This window comes from Photinus pyralis, unplaced genomic scaffold (assembly GCF_008802855.1).
Source record: "Photinus pyralis isolate 1611_PpyrPB1 unplaced genomic scaffold, Ppyr1.3 Ppyr1.4_LG9, whole genome shotgun sequence".
NCBI lineage: Eukaryota > Metazoa > Arthropoda > Insecta > Coleoptera > Lampyridae > Photinus > Photinus pyralis.
The window spans coordinates 8,879,081-8,899,952 of record NW_022170878.1 but is presented as its reverse complement, the minus strand read 5'-3'; the positions used below and the strand labels follow the sequence as shown (position 1 = coordinate 8,899,952).

General features: G+C 45.8%; 4 protein-coding genes across 4 annotated transcripts; 1 reads left to right on the top strand and 3 right to left on the bottom strand.

The window, feature by feature from the left end:
• Nucleotides 1-4: 4 nt before the first annotated feature.
• LOC116180575 (facilitated trehalose transporter Tret1-like) lies at nt 5-2,231 on the bottom strand. Its single transcript, XM_031500647.1, has 2 exons — nt 2,059-2,231; nt 5-1,393 (listed from the first exon to the last, which is right to left on the bottom strand). The coding sequence occupies exons 1-2, from the start codon at nt 2,120-2,122 to the stop codon at nt 21-23; spliced, it is 1,437 nt and encodes a 478-aa protein (XP_031356507.1). The 5' UTR covers nt 2,123-2,231; the 3' UTR covers nt 5-20.
• Nucleotides 2,232-6,049: 3,818 nt separating this feature from the next.
• LOC116181292 (facilitated trehalose transporter Tret1-like) lies at nt 6,050-7,632 on the bottom strand. Its single transcript, XM_031501600.1, has 2 exons — nt 7,508-7,632; nt 6,050-7,461 (listed from the first exon to the last, which is right to left on the bottom strand). Exons 1-2 carry the CDS (start codon nt 7,554-7,556, stop codon nt 6,110-6,112), a joined length of 1,401 nt encoding a protein of 466 aa, XP_031357460.1. The 5' UTR covers nt 7,557-7,632; the 3' UTR covers nt 6,050-6,109.
• A 3,082-nt stretch (nt 7,633-10,714) lies between these two features.
• LOC116180920 (facilitated trehalose transporter Tret1-like) lies at nt 10,715-13,478 on the top strand. Its single transcript, XM_031501101.1, has 2 exons — nt 10,715-10,864; nt 10,912-13,478. Exons 1-2 carry the CDS (start codon nt 10,795-10,797, stop codon nt 12,294-12,296), a joined length of 1,455 nt encoding a protein of 484 aa, XP_031356961.1. The 5' UTR covers nt 10,715-10,794; the 3' UTR covers nt 12,297-13,478.
• Nucleotides 13,479-15,538: 2,060 nt separating this feature from the next.
• LOC116181502 (facilitated trehalose transporter Tret1-like) lies at nt 15,539-17,423 on the bottom strand. The gene is made up of 2 exons (XM_031501882.1): nt 17,084-17,423; nt 15,539-17,026 (listed from the first exon to the last, which is right to left on the bottom strand). Exons 1-2 carry the CDS (start codon nt 17,139-17,141, stop codon nt 15,669-15,671), a joined length of 1,416 nt encoding a protein of 471 aa, XP_031357742.1. The 5' UTR covers nt 17,142-17,423; the 3' UTR covers nt 15,539-15,668.
• Between the last annotated feature and the right edge of the window lie 3,449 nt (nt 17,424-20,872).

Here is a 20,872-nt window from a genome sequence, read left to right as displayed (position 1 = left end):
AAAGTAGGTTGTGGCGCTTTTTATTTTTGTACGTTATTGCATATATCAATTGTTTCGGCGACGATCTTCCGCAAAGTTTCAACCTGCCTGCTATCGTCAGCTCGAGCTCTTCCGCGCAGCTCGTCCTGGATCTCCTCCAAAGTCTTGCCCTTCGTTTCCGGCACGTAGCGCAAAACGAAGACGAGCCCGGCGACGCACGACGCGCTGAACGCGAAAAATGGAATGTGCATTCCGTAGCTATCCTTGACCGCCTGGAAGAACTTGGAGACGAGAATGGCGACGAGGTTGAAATGAACATCGGAGAGGCTCAGCGCGAACGCCTTCACGTTCGTGGAGAAGAGCTCGCCCAGGAGTAACGTCGGTATCGTCTGGAGTCCCAGGCTGAAGTGAACGACGAACGCAATTAACGCCAGGACGGGTACGTAGGGGTAATCGCACTTGAGGTAGAAGTAGAGGCCTTCGACGAACAGAGACAGTCCCGCGCCGACTATGGAAATGACCAACAGTGGTCTCCTTCCGGTTCGATCCATGATCATGGAGGATACAACGGAAAACACCACCTGGAGCGTGAAGTAAATGATGGCGGCCGTGACCGGCGAGAAAGCGCTCCCGGCGCTCTCAAAAATGGTGTGCGCATAGAACGCAATCGCCATCATGCCGCTGCACTGTTGAATGGTCTGCATTCCCATCGCAATTATCCCGGCCCTTCGACTGCCCTTCACGGTGAAGAGGTCGAGAAATTTCCCGGTGTCCAAATTCTGAATTTTGATTGCGGCGGAGAGTCGTCTCAGTTCGTCGTCGACATCGAAGGTGCCTCTGAAGATCCTCAAGCTTCTCGCCGCATCCGCCTCGCGTCCTCGCATGATCAGGTAGTAGGGACTTTCGGGCATCCACGGGAAGGTCACCAGGAGCAGCAGTGGCGCCACCGAGCACACCAGCGCGGCGCAGGTTATGCTCGCGTACGAGCCGACGACGCTGATCAGCAGCATCCCCAAAATTAGCGCGGTCGCGCAGCTCGACCCGAGAAACCCGCGCACCTCGGGATCGGCGATTTCGTTGAGGTACATCGGGATCGCGCAGAAGGAGAGGCCGTCGCCGAATCCGGCGACGATCCTCGCGAACATCAGCGTGGTGACCGTGTCCGCCGTGGCGACCATGATCCAGGCGGCGAAGGACGGGATGCCGCAGAGCAGAATCGCTTTCTTTCGACCGATGCGGTCTAGCGTCACGATGCTGAAGAGAGAACCGATGGACGCACCGAACAGCGGCATCACCGCCAACCAGGAGCCCTCCTCGTTCGTCACCGGGAGCGTCGAGTTAGGGTGCTGCAGCTGGGGCAGCGAAGGGGAGGACCATCCGTAGTGCATTCCGCTGGATACGATGCATAAAGTACCTGCAATTTGAAATAATTTAGTACTAATTACGACCAGGGTCTAATTTCGAAATTTTGTGTTAGAACCACCAACAATTGCAATTAATGTTAATTAAAATTCTAATTTCGAGCAAATTAATGTTAAATGCAATTGTTAGCTGATTAATTAAATGAAATTACTCACTGCGGTAAATTATTTCGTTATTTCTTTAGAGATACGCCACCGGACAATTAATTAGTGCGCTTAATTACTCGGTGCGGTTCATTACAACGGTAGAGCTGCGCGCTTAATTAAATTAAATTGAAATTAGTATATCGAATTTCTCCGCGAGTAATTTTACATAATTAGAACTGCGCGCTTTGTTTCCCATTTTTAGGCGCTCTCTTTTCTTCAAGGGCAATGCAACGCTTAATTATAGGCAACATTAATTAAACCACAGAGATTCTATGGCTTGATTTAAGTGTAGCTACCTAGTTTTAATTGCAAATTAGTAATTACACACCAAATTTAATTATGTGTCGCTTTTATTATGCGGCAACGTTTAATTAATTAATATGTATAGTGAACATTAGTGAGCCGAATGGAAATTTGATCCTAAATCAATTAGAAATACCTGGTCGACTCGGGGTGTCCGACACTTTTTGCCTGAGAGTAACTTATTTTACATATCGAAATCTAACCATACCTGTCAGCATCGCTAAATATTGATAGACGCGCCCTCCTCGCGCCCATTTCAAGTCGAGTATCATTGCGGCACGAATGGGCTCCCCGCTGCGGTACCGACGGACCGACGCACGCCGACTATGTAAGGTGACATTGGGTGCAGAAGTGGTATTGCTATACGACTAGATTAGTAGGTCAAAAAGGTGCTCCTTTCGTCAGCTCGTTATCATCGCGCTTGTTATGTCACCCGACCATTGTGTGCGTTACGAGAATAGTAATGGCGCCACATTAGAAGGACGCACTTTCAATGGGGGCCGTAGGGGACAGTTTGGTGAGATATTTCAAGAAGAAAAAGACGGAAAAAATGAAGATCTCGAAAATTAGTGAATATAAAGCGCAAAGTACGCTTGAGAAGCACAAATGGGAGGATAAAGGCCCAAGAGAAGCGTAAAGGACGCGCGAAAATACATGAACAAACATGGAGAGAGAGAACGTTAAGAGGAAGATCTAAAGAAAGTTTGAAGATGCCGTAAGAGTAGTGTGAGATACTACAGCTGGGGCAAGGTGAATATATGTAAAACGATGAGTTGTGGTGTAGACGGTAACGAGATATGAAGGAAAAGGGAGCAAAAAATCAGAAGAATTCAAAAAAACGAAAGAATATGGAAGGATTTCATAAATATGAAAAATTTAAAGAAACAGAAATAGAATCTGGTTAAAGATTTGAAGAATCTGAAGTTGGTCAAAAGTCCGAAGAATTTGAGGAATCGGCAGAATTGAAAGAGACGGATGATAGTTGAAAGATGCATTAATACGAAAAATTTAAAGAATTCAAAAAACTGAAGAAACAGAAGAGCCCTACGAATCTGAAGAATATCCAGAATTGGAAGAATTTAAAGAAACATTTGTTTGGGAAACCTTTGAATTCCTCCTTCTTGGACGATATTCTATTCAAAAGTTAACCACAAACCCCTCGATGAATTCAACTGCCCCCTGAATCTGAGAACTCTTTCTTTACTCTGGGTATTGAGTGGGAATATTCCAAAACCCCCAGCTCCTCGGTGCTACCTTTTCTTTCAAAACCTGTAAAACCTTCAGTACTTACACGATAATGTTTAAGGGACAAACCCCTCGCTAACCCCTGAATTTGAAGACCATCTTCTTCATTTTCTGTAGGCTGTAGGTACCCCAAGACCCGGGGATCATGGAATGGTTTTCAAATTTAGAGGGACACTTCGTCAAAGGGTTTTTCGGGAACCATTGAATGTTGCTTTCCCGAAGTCTGAAGTCATGCCGCCCACACCCCCGGTGCTATCTTGTTTAAGGGACAAACCTTTCCGTGACCCTTGAATTTGAGTACCTTCTTCATTTTCTGGGGGTACCCTCAGACTCACGGGGATGCTTTCCCTCATAACGTGTACAACCTTCGGCACATAAGATCGTATCACCCGGCGGTAAGTAATCCCCCCTCCCCGTACAATGAAGGAGGTTCTCCGATTCAGAGGAGGGGGGATTGGGAATCATTGGATTTTGCTTTCCTGGAGGATATTCCATTTAATGGTTCCCTACAAACCCCTCAGTGAATTCGGCATTTGATAATTTTATTTACTCGTCGTATTTAGTGGGGGTGGGGGGGGGGTCCCAAACCATGCACACCCTTCATTCAATACTTGCACGATCACATTGAAGGGCAAACCTCTCGGTGTCCCCTGAATTTGAGCACCTTTTTCATTTTCTGGAGGTACCCCTGGGACTCCAGGGGATGTTTTTCCTCAAAACGTATACAATGTTCATCACCGACAAGGTTAAAGGCTGCGCACGTTTTGAAAAAGTGCGTAACAACCCCCCTCCCCCCTTTACCGATGGGTTTTTGGGAAACCATTGAATTTTTCGTTCTTGGACGATAATCCATTCAATGGTACCCACAAACTCCTCGCGCATTCAGCTTTCTCCCTGAATCTGGGAACTATTTACTGGTGGTATTCACGGGGGGGGGGGGGGGTACAGTGTACACCCTTGCACGATCATGTTTAAAGGACAAGCCCTTCCGTGACCCCTGAATTTAAGTACCTTCTTCATTTTCTGGGGGTACCCTCAGGCTCTCTTGGATGTTTTTCCTCATAACGTGTACAACCCTCAGCACTTAATGTCGTATTATCGGGGAGTCTGAGGAGTATGTAATACTGCCCAGTACAATGAAGGAGGTTCTCAAATTCAGGGGGAGATCTTCACCGGGGGGTTTTTGTGGAACCATTGAATTTTGCATTCATGGAGGATATTCAATTTAATGGCTCCCTACAAACCTTTCGGTGAACTCAGCTTTCCCCCTTCATCTGAGAATTCTCTTTATTCATTCTGGTTATTGACTGGGGGGTATTCCATACCTCTCACACCCCCCGGTGGTACGTTTTTTCCAAAACTTGTACGCAACACTTACACGATCACGTTTATGGGACAAACCCTTCCGTAAACCCTAAATTTGAGTACCTTCTCCATTTTCTGGAGGTACCCTCAAACTCCCCCGAGGATGTTTTCCCTCAAAAAGTGTACAACCCTCAGCACTTACACGGTTGAGTGTTGAACACGTTTTGAAGATTGCTACACCGCGTGGTTTTGGAATATTTCAGATACAGGGGTTCCCCACAATCCCCTCGGCGAATTCAACTTTTCACCCGAATTTGAGAACTCCCTTGAGAATACTCCCCCCCCCCCCCCGACCTCCCGCTGCTGCTTTTTTCCAAAACCTGCCACCCTTCAACACTTAGACGATCATGTTTACGGGTCAAACCCCCAAACGGTTATCCCTGAGTTTGAGTACCTTCCTCATTTTCTGGAGGATGCTTTCCCTCATAACGTGTACAACTTTTTTCAGCACTTAAGATCGTATCTCTGGGGGGAGTACAATGAAGGAGGTTTTCAGTTTCGGGGGGAAAACTTCACCGAGGGGTTTTTGGGAAACCATTGAATTTTGCCCTCCTGGAGGACATTTCATTGAATGGTTCCCTACAAACCCCTCGGTGAACTCAGTTTTCCCCCTGAATCTGAGAACTGTATTTATTTACTCTGGGTATTGAGTATGGAATACTCCCCGTCCTCAGTACAATCAAGGAGGTTTTCAGATTCACCGAGTGGTTTTTGGGTAACCATTGGATATTTCGTTCTTGGAGGATAATTCAATAGTTCCAACAACCCCCCTTCCAACAAATTCAGCCCCCCCCCCCACCGGTGCTACGGTTTTTTTCCAAAACCTGCACACACTTCCAACACTTACACAATCATGTTCAAGGGCAGTACCCTACCGTGATCCCTGAATTTCAGTACCTTTTTCATTTTTTGGAGGTGCCCTCAAATTCCCGGGGATGTTTTCCCTCAAAGGAAAATGCGGTTTTCAGGTTTACGGGGACACTAACTACTTTGTCCTATACATTTTTATCTCGTAACGGGATTGAATAAACATTATTGTTATTATTATTACTTCACCGAGTGTTTTTTGGGAAACTATTGAATTTTTCGTCATCGGTACTTAAGATCGTATCCCCCCCCCCCTCCTCTCCTATAATGAAGGATGTTTTCAGGTTCGGAGGTACACTTCACCGAGGGGTTTATTATGGGAAATCATTAAATTTTTCTTTCTTGAACGATATTCTATTCATCCCCCCCCCCCCCCCTCTCCAATGAATGAGGTTTTTTTGTGTTTGTGGAACCATTAAGCATGTGAAGAATCTGAAGTCTCTCAAGGATCTTATAAATCTCAAACATTTGAAGATACAAAAAAGCCCCAGGAACCTGATAGAACTTGAAGGATTAGAAGAAACAGAAAATCCCTCAAGAATGTAGCAGATTTGAAGAATTGGAAGACTGAAAAATTCTGGTGGCTTGTTAGAGTCTGTGAAAGCCTTTACGATTCGCCTACAGGGATGAATGTCGAAGAGACCGAAAAGAGGGAGGAAATTGAACCGAAATTAGCATTCGGGGTCGGGCCTCCTGTTCCCAATTGAGGAATGTGAGACCAATAAACAGATCAACATAATTAAATTCAATTAATTACAATCACTTAACATGGTCTACTAAATTTATTCTTCGGGAAAGTACTTGAACGTGTCCTTGTGTTGTTCCTCGCCCTTAAACTCTTCGTGTATCTCCTCCAAGGTCTTCCCTTTTGTTTCGGGCACAAAGAATATTACAAACAGGGCACCGAGGGCGCAGCACCCCGTAAACGCGAAGAACGGCACGTGCATGCCGTAATTGTCCCTCATCACTTGGAAGAACTTCGAGACTATGGTGGCGACTATGCTGAAGTAGATGTCCGCAAGTCCCAACGCGAACGCCTTGACGTTGGTGGGAAAGAGTTCGCCCAGCAAAAGGATCGGAATGGTCTGCATGCCGATTCCGAACAAAACGATGTATCCGATGAGGGCCGCGACCGAAATGTAGGAGTAGGGGGAATTCTTCAGGACGGGATGATGGGTTTTTAGGTAGAAGTACAGACCTTCGATGAGCAAGGCGAACGCGGCTCCAATTGAGGAGACGATCAGCAGGGGTCGTCGTCCAGTGCGATCCATTATTAGTGTAGACGTAGACGCCACGATTAATTGGGCCGCAAAGTAAATAATGGCGGATGTAGACGACGAAAGATCGCTGCTGGCACTTTGGAAGATACTCTTCGCGTAGAAAGTGATCGCTAACACTCCACTGCACTGCTGAAAACCACGCATTCCCATAATCACAAAGACGGCTTTCCTATTGCTGCTCACGGTGAAGAGATCCAAGAACTTCCCGGTGTTGCTGTTCTGCATCTTGACCGCGACGGAGAGTCTCGCCAGTTCATCATCCACCTCATAGACTCCCTTGAAGATTCTCAAACTCCGCCTGGCTTCGTCTAATCGCCCCTTGATGATTAGATAGTAAGGGCTTTCGGGCATCCACACGAACGTCGCCGCGAGAACCACGGGGAAAACCGAAGATATGAGTGCGGCGACCTTAATGCTGGTGTACGCCCCGATAATGTTAATCAGCAACATTCCAAAGATCCACATGATCGAGCAGCTCGACACTAGCAACCCCCTGATCTTGGCGTCGGCGATTTCGCCCAAGTACATCGGCACGGAGCAAAAGGCGCAACCGTCGGCGATACCCGCCACGAATCTCGCCGCCAGCAGAACCGCGACCGATTTCGCGTACGCCACCATGAGCCACGACCCGAAGAAAGGCAGTGCCGTTAACAATACCCCCCTCTTCCGCCCGATTACGTCCAGAACAAACCCGCTCAAAATCGCCCCAACGGTCGCGCCGGCCAGCGGCGTCACGGCCATCCACGAGCCCTCCTCCTTGGTCACCGGCAGCGAGGAGTTGGCGTGCTCCAGCTGCGGAAGAGAGGGCGAGGTCCACCCGTAGTGCATCCCGCTCGATACGATACTCAGCGTGCCTAAAACGAAATTGATCCCACACCTCCAGAGAGTAAAGCCACTCACCTGACATCATCGCTAAATACTGATAGATCGGCACCGCGAGCTTCTTCATTGCGCCGAGTCTGCAGATGTAACTGTGACGATCACTTGAAATATGTTTCGTTCCTCCGGGAACCAAGGTCGACGTTGTTTTGTTTTTCATTGATGTGCACGAGTTTCGGCTTGATTAGGCTTAATTAAGATGTTAATTTGTGTGACAGATGAATTAATTTCAATTATTAACATGTCTCATATCTTAGAAGAAACGGATTGCTCGAACGCAGCAAAAATTTTTCGAAAATTGTCATCTTCGGGACCTTTAGCAGAACCATAAAAATTACAGCCTTTGCGGAAGATCCGAGTCAAAATGAGGTGGTAAAAGAAAGTGACCCCAGGAACAGGGGACGTTGGAATTTCTCAAAATTCATCATCTTTGCTAATGGCGAACGAACCGAAGGTGAGTTCGGCATAGATGATACTCATTTTGTCGCTTTGAACACGAATTTGCTGCTCTTTGCTTGATTTATGCCGAACTCGCCTTCGAATCACTCGGCATTGGTGTAGAAATTTCATTAAACTGTCCATCCCTGCTGATGTCGAGCGAACCGAAGGTGAGTTCGGCACATATGGCTCTCACTATTTTGCTTTGAGAACGAATTTGCTGCTCTTTGCTTGATTTATGCCGAACTCGCTTTCGGATCGCTCGGCATTGGTGTAGAAATTCATTAAACTGTCCATCCCTGCTGATTTCGAGCGAACCGAAGGCGAGTTCGGCACATATGATCTCATTTTTGCTTTGAAACGAATTTGCTGCTCTTTGCTTGATTTATGCCGAACTCGCTTTCGGATCGCTCGGCATTGGTGTAGAAATTTCCTTAAACTGTACATCCCTGCTGATGTCGAGCGAACCGAAGGTGAGTTCGGCACATATGGCTCTCACTATTTTGCTTTGAGAACGAATTTGCTGCTCTTTGCTTGATTTATGCCGAACTCGCCTTCGGATCGCTCGCCATTCGTGTAGAAATTTCTTTAAACTGTCCATCCCTGCTGATGCCGAGCGAACCGAAGATGAGTTCGGCACAAATGGCTCTCACTATTTTGCTTTGAGAACGAATTTGCTGCTCTTTGCTTGATTTATGCCGAACTCGCCTTCGGATCGCTCGCCATTCGTGTAGAAATTTCTTTAAACTGTCCATCCCTGCTGATGCCGAGCGAACCGAAGATGAGTTCGGCACATATGGCTCTCACTATTTTGCTTTGAGAACTAATTTGCTGTTGTTTGCTTGATTTATGCCGAACTCGTCTTCGGCTCGCTCGGCATTGATGTAGGAATTACTTAAAACTATTAATCTATCCTAATTTCGAGCAAACTGAAGGCGAGTTCGACATAAATGATACTCATTTTGTCGCTTTGAACACGAATTTGCTGCTCTTTGCTTGATTTATGCCGAACTCGCTTTCGGATCGCTCGGCATTGGTGTAGAAATTTCTTTAAACTGTCCATCCCTGCTGATGTCGAGCGAACCGAAGGTGAGTTCGGCACATATGGCTCTCACTATTTTGCTTTGAGAACGAATTTGCTGCTCTTTGCTTGATTTATGCCGAACTCGCTTTCGGATCGCTCGGCAATGATGTAGGAATTACTTAAAACTATTAATCTATCCTAATTTCGAGCAAACTGAAGGCGAGTTCGACATAAATGATACTCATTTTGTCGCTTTGAACACGAATTTGCTGCTCTTTGCTTGATTTATGCCGAACTCGCTTTCGGATCGCTCGCCATTCGTGTAGAAATTTCTTTAAACTGTCCATCCCTGCTGATGCCGAGCGAACCGAAGATGAGTTCGGCACAAATGGCTCTCACTATTTTGCTTTGAGAACGAATTTGCTGCTCTTTGCTTGATTTATGCCGAACTCGCTTTCGGATCGCTCGGCAATGATGTAGGAATTACTTAAACTGTCCATCCTGCTGATTTCGAGCGAACCGAAGGCGAGTTCGGACATAAATGGCTCTCATTTTGCTTTGAGAACGAATTTGCTGCTCTTTGCTTGATTTATGCCGAACTCGCCTTCGGATCGCTCGCCATTCGTGTAGAAATTTCTTTAAACTGTCCATCCCTGCTGATGTCGAGCGAACCGAAGGCGAGTTCGGCACATATGGCTCTCACTATTTTGCTTTGAGAACTAATTTGCTGTTGTTTGCTTGATTTATGCCGAACTCGTCTTCGGTTCGCTCGGCATTGATGTAGGAATTACTTAAAACTATTAATCTATCCTAATTTCGAGCAAACTGAAGGCGAGTTCGACATAAATGATACTCATTTTGTCGCTTTGAACACGAATTTGCTGCTCTTTGCTTGATTTATGCCGAACTCGCTTTCGGATCGCTCGGCATTGGTGTAGAAATTTCTTTAAACTGTCCATCCCTGCTGATGTCGAGCGAACCGAAGGTGAGTTCGGCACATATGGCTCTCACTATTTTGCTTTGAGAACGAATTTGCTGCTCTTTGCTTGATTTATGCCGAACTCGCTTTCGGATCGCTTGGCATTGGTGTAAACATTTTTTAAACCGTTCATCTATGCTGATGGCGAGCCAGCCGAGGGTAAGTTGGGCATAAATGACGGTCACTATTTCGCTTTGAGAACAAATTTGCTGTTGTTTGCTTCATTTATGTCGAATTCGCCTTCAGCTCGCTTGTAGCCGAGAGCGAGTTCGGCGGCAGTTGGCTTTCAACGTGATGCAAAATGCATTCTGAAAGGGGGGTGATGTATTCATCGATGTAATTAAGAACGCGGCGTGTAGAAGGGGGGGGGGGGGTGAGTGGGAGTTTGAAGAAACTACGAAGACACGTAAACAAAACTTGAATGATTTATCAATAAGATGCGACGCAGTTGAAACGGGATAAATACAAAAAGATATAGAAATGCAATGATCTATTCGGTTGCAAGGACCAATTTGTGATCGAGTTTGGTGTAATTCAGATCATAGTTTAGAGCCGAGAGATTTCGCTACTCAAACATTAAATTGAATTGTGTTTGAATGTGAGCTCTGGTTAAATTTAATTGTTTATTTATTTATATAACATTTACACGAAGATAACGTCACTGTGGAAAATCTTGTGTTTAATGAATGATCAATCTCGCACTACAATATACACGTAACGCCAATTGCAAAATCAACGATAAAAAGTTTCGACGATTACGTTCCGATTCATCTGTGATCCTAATTGCCCGAAACAGGCGCGTAAGACGGGTACACTTCAGACCTTGATCTCCATCGGAAAGGTTTCGAATTCGTTCTCTTTGGCAAGATGATATTTTCAGCGCTCTGTCGCAAAGAAGAACCGTTCCCGATCTACCAATACCTGGCGATGCTTACAGGTGAGAATCATTGGCGTTCGTCGCAAGACTCATCGTCCATAGTTTAGGCACGCTGAGTATCGTGTCGAGTGGAATGCACTACGGGTGGACGTCTCCCTCGCTTCCTCAGTTGCAGCATCCCAATTCCACGCTGCCGGTCACCGACGACGAGGGGTCGTGGATGGCCGTCGCTCCGCTGGGTGGCGCGACCCTCGGGGCCATCTTCAGCTGGTTCATTCTCGACGTGATCGGTCGCAAGAGGGGGGTACTGTTAACGGCCGCACCGTTCTTCGCCTCGTGGTTGATGGTGGCCTACGCGAAGTCGGTTTGGGTGCTACTGGTAGCGAGATTCATCGCCGGAATCGGGGACGGTCTCGCCTTTTGCTCCGTGCCGATGTACTTGGGCGAAATCGCCGACGCCAAGATCAGGGGGTTGCTAGGGTCGAGCTGCTCGATCATGTGGATCTTCGGAATGCTGCTCATTAACATTATCGGTGCGTACACCAGCATTAAGGTCGCCGCACTCATATCTTCGGTTTTCCCCGTGGTCCTCGCGGCGACGTTCGTGTGGATGCCCGAAAGTCCCTACTACCTAATCATGAAGGGCCGAGTGAATGAAGCGAAGGAGAGCCTGAGGATCTTCAAACGCTCCCGAATTGTTGAGGACGAATTGGGGAGGCTCTTCAACGCGGTGCAGCTCCAAAACACTAACACCGGAAAGTTCCTCGACCTCTTCACCGTCGGCAGTAACCGAAGGGCGCTTCTAATAGTGATGGGAACGCGCGCAATTCAGCAGTGCAGCGGTGCCTTGGCGTTCACCTTCTACGCGAACACCATCTTCAAGAAAGCCAGTGATGAGATTTCGTCAACTACAGCAACCATAATCTACTTCTCGGTTCAACTGATAGTCGCCTCCACAGCTTCGCTGGTAATGGACCGCACAGGCCGAAGACCGCTGCTAATCGTTTCCGTCATTGGATCCGGAGCCGCCCTGCTCCTCGAAGGCCTCTACTTTTACCTCAAATCCGATCACCCCTCCCTCGACGTCTCCCGATTCTCCTACATTCCGGTGGCCGCTCTAATCGGATTCGTCGTACTCTACGGCATCGGCTTACAGAGCATTCCCATACTTATCTTGGGCGAACTCTTTCCCACCAACGTCAAGGCCTTCGCCTTGGGCCTCGCCGACATCTACTTCAACGTGGTCGCCACGCTCGTATCCAAGTTTTTCCAAGCGATGAAGGATCACTACGGGATGCACGTTCCGTTCTTCTCGTTTTCGGTGTGCTGCGCTGCAGGTCTTTTCTTTATCTTGTTCTTCGTTCCGGAAACTAAGGGCAAGACTTTGGAGCAAATACAGGACGAGTTTAAGTGCGACGTGAAACGAAGGGAAAGTTTTAAGCAAATCGCGGACGTGTGCTTCGAAAGGGGGGATACGAAATTTTCCATATAAAGATTACTCTAATATAATGAAAAAGCCTGTTGATTTATTCTCTTACCTCAGTTCGCCGAGTTTTGCTTGATTTATGCCGATCTCGCCTTTGACTCACTCGGCGTTGGTGTAGGAATTACTGAAAACGGTTAATCTATGCTAATGCCGAGCGAACCGAAGGTGAGTTCGGCACAAATGACAATCATCTTGGCGCTTGGAATACGAATTTGCTGATTTTTGCTTGATTTATGTCGAACTCGCCTTTGGCTGGCTCGGCGTTGATGTACGAATTATTTAAAACGGTTAATCTAGGGTAATGCCAAACGAACCGGAGGCGCGCTCGGCACAAATGACACTCATCTTGTCGCTTTGAATATTAATTTGCTGAAATTTGCTTGATCTATTCCGAACTTACCTTCGGCTCGCCCGGGATTAGTGTACCAATTAAGTAAAACTGTTGATGTATGCAATTGCCCAAATGACAATCATCTTGTCGCTTTGAATACGCATTTGCTAATATTTGCTTGACTTATGCCGAACTCACCTTTGGTTCGTTCGTCATTGGTGTAAGAATTATCAAAAATGGTTGATGTCTGCAATTGCCTGGTGAACCGGGGGTGTGAGGTCAGTACAATTGACACTCATTTTGTCGCTTAGAATACAAATTTGCTGAATTTTGCTTGATTTATGCTGAACTTTCCTTGGGTTCCCCCGGCATTTGTGTAGAAGTTGCTTAAAACGGTTTATCTATACTAATGACGAGCTAACAGGAGGTGAGTTCGGCACAAATGACACTCATTTTGTTGTTTGAAATACGAATTTGCTGATTGTTGCTTGATTTATGCCGAACTCGCCTTCGGCTCGCTCGACATTAGTGTAGGAATCAACCATTTATGCAATTGCCGAGCGAACCGAAGGTGAGTTCGGCACAAATGACACTCATGTTATCGCTTTCTGTACCATTTTGCTGATTCTCGCTTAATTTATATTGAACTCGCGTTTGGCTCTCACGGCGTTAGTGTAGAGATTGCTCTAAAACAATTCATTTGCGCTGATACAGAGATACGGGGTGGTTTGGCACAATTGACACTCAATTTGTCGCTTCGAGTACTAATTTGCTGATTTTTGCTTATGTCGAACTCCCGTATAACGTCTGAACAAATTCTCAAAAAAATGAGAAAGTATATAGATACTTTGAGAATATACTCGCAGTCTTTCTTTCTTCCTCTTTTTACCTATGGTAATACTGACGTACAGTGTGTTCAGGAATGATTGACTGAAATGCCTATAAATACCTACATCTCCCAGTATCTTCTTGTTACACAATTTGCATGATCTAGGAGTCCAGGACGTATTTCCTAGCTTTCTCTTGTCTAGTAAATTTTGGCACGTCTACCCAGTCCATCATTCTTGATCGCAGCGTAGTAGAAGTGATAATTCCAAGCATTAATTATTATTAATTACGGGTGATTATTGTAACAATTTAGCGTGAATTAATTGGTAGTCACGCGTTGTAATTAAACCAATGAGACATTTCTTTTTATTATCTCTCAGCTGACTTGGGCACCTGGTGCTTGTCGCACCTTCACGTAGACTTTCAGCTCTTTAATTACGTAAGACGCCACGAGTCTTACAAACTCGGCCACCGTACAGTTAGACGCTCCATCAACTGGTACTAATTTAAATTTATTTATAGTAACAAACTACTTGTAATTATAGTAAGTTTAATAACAAATATTTTCACTGTACGCCCACTTCGAGCTGCGGAAGAAGAGGTTATTCACGCGTGAGGCGCGAAAACCGGTCGGAGATGGTGTCCGTTGCCTACCTTGAGAAGGTCGTTTGTGCAACAGGTTAAGCCTTTTGTAATTTGAGTCACGAAGTGCAAATATTTACAAACCGATAGGATAATGAATAAACAAATGGGACACGCGATCTTATTTTTCCACAGCAAACAGAATTTTCCGCCCCATCAATTGTTGTTAATTGATAACAATCAAACTTTAAACGAATTTATGACCTGTGATGAGATTAAATAGCAAACAATAACAACTCCATCGGTCTCGTGTCCCGTTTTGTTTTAAGTTAATTAGTAACATCGATCGTCGACTACCGCGCCATCTGTTACCCAATTGCCAATCGGAAAAACAAAAAAATCTTAGGAACTCCCTTGCATGGGGAGGCCCTATTTTTCCATTAAAACTGAGGCCATTGCAGCGTATTGTGTCTGGAATTATGTCGAGCTCGTCCCATGTCCCCGGTGGTACGTTCTGTTTCAAAACATTCAGCCCTAAGGACTCTTTCCTTGGCCCCCCCCCCCCGGCGATCCCCTGGTAATACGTTCTGTCTCAAAAAGTTCGTCCACCTTAAGGGTTCTTCCCTGGACTTTTTGCAAAAATCCTGGTGTGAAGGTCTTAAAGCAGTTCCAGCGAAATTTGTTCTTTTTTCCTGGAGGGTGTTCCATACCCCCCACTGATACGTTTTGTCTCAAAAGATTCAGCCTTAAGGTCTCTTTCCTGGACTCTGCAAAAATCCTGGTGTTCAGCATGAATAATACTAAATTCTTACTTCCTGAGAAGTATTTCATTCTTCCCCCTCCCCCCGTAATACGTTCTGCCTCAAAAGGTTCAGCGCTAAGGACTCCTCCTCGACTTTGGTTTCAATTCAAAAAGTTTGAAAAAGTCAAAGAATTAGAAGAAATAGGAAGAATCAAGAAAATGCCAGGGTTTTAAAAAATGTGCTTGAATTTAAATCAATTGTACAGTGTGAAGAGCAGTCTCGAAGTGCCAAAGGATTTGAAAAAAATGTGAAAAATACAAAGAAATCGAAGAATCAAAAGCGCTTTAAGACGTTGAAGAATTTTAGAGAGCCTTTCCGGAAGAAGAAGGTCTTTAAGAAGAAGAAGAATTCAATTAATACCTGCATAGTACATGAAAAAATTGACGATGAGCGCTGAAGAAGATGTAAGAGTAGGGTCTAAAAAGGGAGAGGTGGAGAGGGGGTGCAGAAATCGTGAAGAATACGTGCGAAGTGGGAAGATGAAGAATGTGAATCCAAAAAAACGAAAGCGAGAAAAAAACAGAAGGATTCTAAAAAATGAAGATTATAAAAATTTGTAAAATCCAAAGTGAAATTGAAAGGTTTCCGAAGAAATCGGAGGAATCAAAAGAATTTGAAAATTGAGCAAGAATCCGGTTTTGGGGAATGTGAAGAAATTGAAGAAGTAAAAAAAAGACAGTGAAGAAGCTCGAGGAGCCACAATAAAGGTTCAGCCAAAACGATTTTTATTAATGCCATTACAAAATTCCTCGGTGCCAATCAACAAGGCGACCGCGTTTATAAATTAAGTGCACTTATCACAGAAATACGTCGCTTTACGCTGGAATTGTTTAATTAAATGTAATTGACCGGCCTGTAGGTCTCCGGTAGGACGGGTACCGGCGGTTTACCCTTCAGCTCCTCCTGGATCTCCTCGAGCGTTTTCCCCTTGGTTTCCGGTATGTAAAACACGATGAACAGGAAGCTGAGGCCGCAGCTGATCGTGAACGCGAAGAACGGCACGTGGAGGCCGTACGCGTCCTTGGCGTACTGGAAGAATTTTGAGACGACGGTGGTGACGGCGACGAAGTAATTGCAGCAGACCGTAAGAGCGATGGCTTTGACGTTCGTTGGGAAGACCTCGCCGACTAGCAGCATGGGGATTGGCTGCATGCCGATGCTGAAGGTGATGGTGAACACGACGAGAGTGGCGATCGGGATAAAGGCGAAGTTGGCGGTGTCGATTGTGGTTTGGTTTTGGACGTAGAAAAAGCAGCCTTCGATTAGGAGAGCGATGCCGGAGCCGATGACGGAGATGATCATCAGGGGTCGGCGTCCTGCTTTGTCTACGATTACGGAGGATAATCCCACGACTATCATGTGGATGGTGAAGTAGAGGATGGAGGCGGCGCTTGGTGAGATAGCAGCACCCGCTTCGGCGAAGATGGTCTGCGCGTAGAAGGTGATGGCGGTGCTCCCCGTAAATTGTTGGGCCGCCCGCGCGCCCATCACTATCAGCAAGCCCTTTCGGTTGCTCTTCACGGTGAACAGATCCCAAAAGGTCGTTTTTCCCAAGTTTTGCTCCTCCACAGCCTTCACCAGTCGATTTAACTCCTGGTCCACGTCCCGCTCCCCCTTCAAGATCATCAAGTTTCGCTTAGCCTGCTCGGTCTTCTTCTGCATAATGAGGTAGTACGGACTTTCAGGCATCCAGGTGAAGGTGAGCAGAAGAAGAATGGGCACGGAAGACGCCACCATCGCGGCCATTGGTACGCTCAAGTACGAACCAAAGATGTTCATCAGCAGCATCCCCGCTATGCTCATCACCGATATTCCTGCACCCAAGCACCCGCGAATTCTCGGATCGGAGATCTCCCCCAAGTACATTGGGGACGCACAGTAAACTACGCCATCACCGACACCAGCGATAAACCTCGCCACCATGAGAATGGTGGCCGAATGTGCAAATGCGATTAGCGTCCATGACGTTAAGTACGGCACCGACGTGAAGAGTATGGCCGCCTTTCTTCCAAACCGATCGAGAATGACGGCACTGAGATTGGCACCAAGAAACGTGCCCAACAGGAACGTTACCACCACCCACGAGCTCTGCTCATTCGTCATCGGAATCGGCGAGTCGTCCTGAAGAAGCTTCGGCAGCGAAGGCGATGACCATCCATAGTGCATTCCACTGCACATTACATTCAACGTGCCTATAAAAGTGTTAACTAAAAATCACCACCCCCATCCAAAACCACCCCCCAAATTACCTGTAAACGCAGCCAGATACTGAACTGTTGGCAGTCCCTTACCGGTTGAAAGCTTCATACTTAAATTCGCAGGTAGCGCATACTTAGAATCTTATTTAAGTCGCAACTTCAACGTCGCCAACAAAAAAAAAACTGGTCAATCCTCTTGTTAATTCCGTCTCGAACTCAATTAGCAACTAGTTTTACTGTTCTTTTTCATTAAATTCTTACAGAGTCAGGGAGAAATTCAACACCCGATAATTGCGAATGAAAAAATCGACGCACAGCTTTAGCCTCAAAATTGCGTACTTTCACGGCGCGGCGGCGGCGTTTTAATTGGCACCTACATTGCGGATCTTTTTTTTTTCGCTCACTCCTAGCCTTCGAACTTCCCCAAAGAACTTGTTTTGGAAATTAATATTCTATTACCCACTAATTGGCTTATTGACTATTGACTTGTAAAAATGCGGTGACGCAAGCGTTGTTACGCCGAATTAGAGAAATTGCCGGAAGATCAAGGGGGCGCATCCCAGCGTCGAGAGATTCTGCATTCTTTTGATTATGCCTGCTTGGTACTTTCTAATTTATTTCTCTCCGCCAATGAGGAACTTAGTGCTGGGCATGCGCATAGTTAAGATCATCATAGGAATCATAAGGTTATTAAGCTCCTTCAAGTTCGTTCAATTCTTCTTTTTGGATCCTTGGAGTTCGACAATACCTTAGCATCCCCCGAATTCGTCCATTCTAATGTTTTCAATTACTTCTTGACGGGTTCAGTGGATTATTTAACATCCACCAAATAAAATTGTTTGATTTTGTAATAATGTCCTTCGGGTTCCTGAAGTTCTTCATACTCGCTTGAGTCACGTCAGAGTCTTCCAATTCTTCAGCTCTATCAGACTCTTTAGGGGCTCGTCTGTTGCTTTACATTCGTTAGATTCAAAGATTTTTGTTTCCTCAAGTTCTCCAGATCTATTAGATTCGTGGGGCTTTTTTCATTCTTCAATTTTTTTAGATTCGTTAAGAGGTAGTCGATTACTCATATGTTTGTTGGAGGGTATTCCGTACTTGGTTCCCCATTGATTGGGGAGGGGGTTATGGAAGAAAATGATTACCTTTCTTAAAAATAATACCTTGAAATTTTCGTTAAATATTCCATTCCTGGGGAGTATTCCATACCCCTAGATCCCCCGTGGTTGATGTTTGTACGATAATTGTCTATGAAGTGCGGTCACGTCTTTTTATGAGAAATATTTCATACAAAGAGTTAAGGGCTAAAAGTGTTGGAGCGGGGGGGGGGCGATGGTAGCTCTGGGGGGTATAGAATAGCTCCCAGCACACAGGTTAAATCGATTATTTACCATTTAAAAAAAAATTACCATGACAGCTGTTTCGGGAAAGTTTTCCCTTGTTTGCCTGGGGGGTTTTCCATACCCCCACACCCACCGGTGGTAGGTACTTTCCCCTTGATGCTTGTACGATAATTTTTTAAGAAGTGCGGACACATTTTCCGTTATCAGTAATATTTCATACAGAGGGCTGAGAGTATTGGGGGAGATGGTAGCACCGGGGGGTCTGGGGGGTATGGAATACCCCCAGCACGTAGGATAAATCGATCACATTTTCCATAAAAAAATTACAATGATAGCTGCCTTTCGGTATAGTTTAATAATATCCCTTGTTTGCCTGGGGGGTATTCCATACCCCCCAGACCCCCCGGTGGTACGTACTCTCCCCTAGTTGCTTGTACGATAATTTCTTATGGGGTGCGGTCACATTTTCCGTTATCAGCAATATTTCATACGAGAGGGCTAAAAGTGTTGGAGCGGGGGGGGGGCGATGGTAGCTCTGGGGGGTATAGAATAGCTCCCAGCACACAGGTTAAATCGATTATTTACCATTTAAAAAAAAATTACCATGACAGCTGTTTCGGGAAAGTTTTCCCTTGTTTGCCTGGGGGGTTTTCCATACCCCCACACCCACCGGTGGTAGGTACTTTCCCCTTGATGCTTGTACGATAATTTTTTAAGAAGTGCGGACACATTTTCCGTTATCAGTAATATTTCATACAGAGGGCTGAGAGTATTGGGGGAGATGGTAGCACCGGGGGGTCTGGGGGGTATGGAATACCCCCAGCACGTAGGATAAATCGATCACATTTTCCATAAAAAAATTACAATGATAGCTGCCTTTCGGTATAGTTTAATAATATCCCTTGTTTGCCTGGGGGGTATTCCATACCCCCCAGACCCCCCGGTGGTACGTACTCTCCCCTAGTTGCTTGTACGATAATTTCTTATGGGGTGCGGTCACATTTTCCGTTATCAGCAATATTTCATACGGAGGGCTGAGAGTATTGGGGGAGATGGTAGCACCGGGGGGGCTGGGGGGTATGGAATACCCCCCATAACACAAGATAAATCGATTACATTTTCCATAAAAAAATTAAAATGATAGCTGCCTTTCGATAAAGTTTCAATAATATCCCTTGTTTGCCTGGGGGGTTTTCCATACCCCTCAGACCCCCCGGTGGTGCGTACTTTCCACTAGTTGCTTGTACGATAATTTCCTATGGAGTGCGGTCACATTTTCCGTTATTAGCAATATTTAACACGCAGGATAAATCGATAACATTTTCCGTAAAAAAATTACAATGATCGCTGCCTTTCGTGAAAGTTTTAATAATATCCCGTGTTTGCCTGGGGGGTATTCCATACCCCCCAGACCTCCAGGTGGTACGTACTCTCCCCTAGTTGCTTGTACGATCATTTCTTATGGGGTGCGGTCACATTTTCCGTTATCAGCAATATTTCATACGGAGGGCTGAGAGTATTGGGGGAGATGGTAGCACCGGGGGGTCTGGGGGGTATGGAATACCCCCCATAACACAAGATAAATCGATTACATTTTCCATAAAAAAATTAAAATGATAGCTGCCTTTCGATAAAGTTTCAATAATATCCCTTGTTTGCCTGGGGGGTTTTCCATACCCCCCAGACCCCCCGGTGGTACGTACTTTCCCCTAGTTGCTTGTACGATAATTTCCTATGGAGTGCGGTCACATTTTCCGTTATTAGCAATATTTAATACGAGGGCTGAGAGTATTGGGGGAGATGGTAGCACCGTGGGGTCTGGGGGGTATGGAATACCCCCCAACACGCAGGATAAATCGATAACATTTTCCGTAAAAAAATTACAATGATCGCTGCCTTTCGGGAAAGTTTTAATAATATCCCTTGTTTGCCTGGGGGGTATTCCATACCCCCCAGACCCCCCGGTGGTACGTACTTTCCCCTAGTTGCTTGTACGATAATTTCCTATGGAGTGCGGTCACATTTTCCGTTATCACCAATATTTCATACGGAGGGCTGAGAGTATTGGGGGAGATGGTAGCACCGGGGGGTCTGGGGGGTATGGAATACCCCCCAGCACGCAGGATAAATCGATTACATTTTCCATAAAAAAATTACAATGATAGCTGCATTTCGGGAAAGTTTTAATAATATCCCTTGTTTGCCTGGGGGGTATTCCATAACCCCCTGGCCCCCCGGTGGTACGTACTCTCCCCTAGTTGCTTGTACGATAATTTCCTATGGAGTGCGGTCACATTATCCGTTATCAGCAATATTTCATATGGAGGGCTGAGAGTATTGGGGGAGATGGTAGCAGCGGGGGGTCTGGAATACCCCCCATAACACAGGATAAATCGATTACATTTTCCATAAAAAAATTAAAATGATAGCTGCATTTCGGGAAAGTTTTAATAATATCCCTTGTTTGCCTGGGGGGTATTCCATACCCCCCAGACCC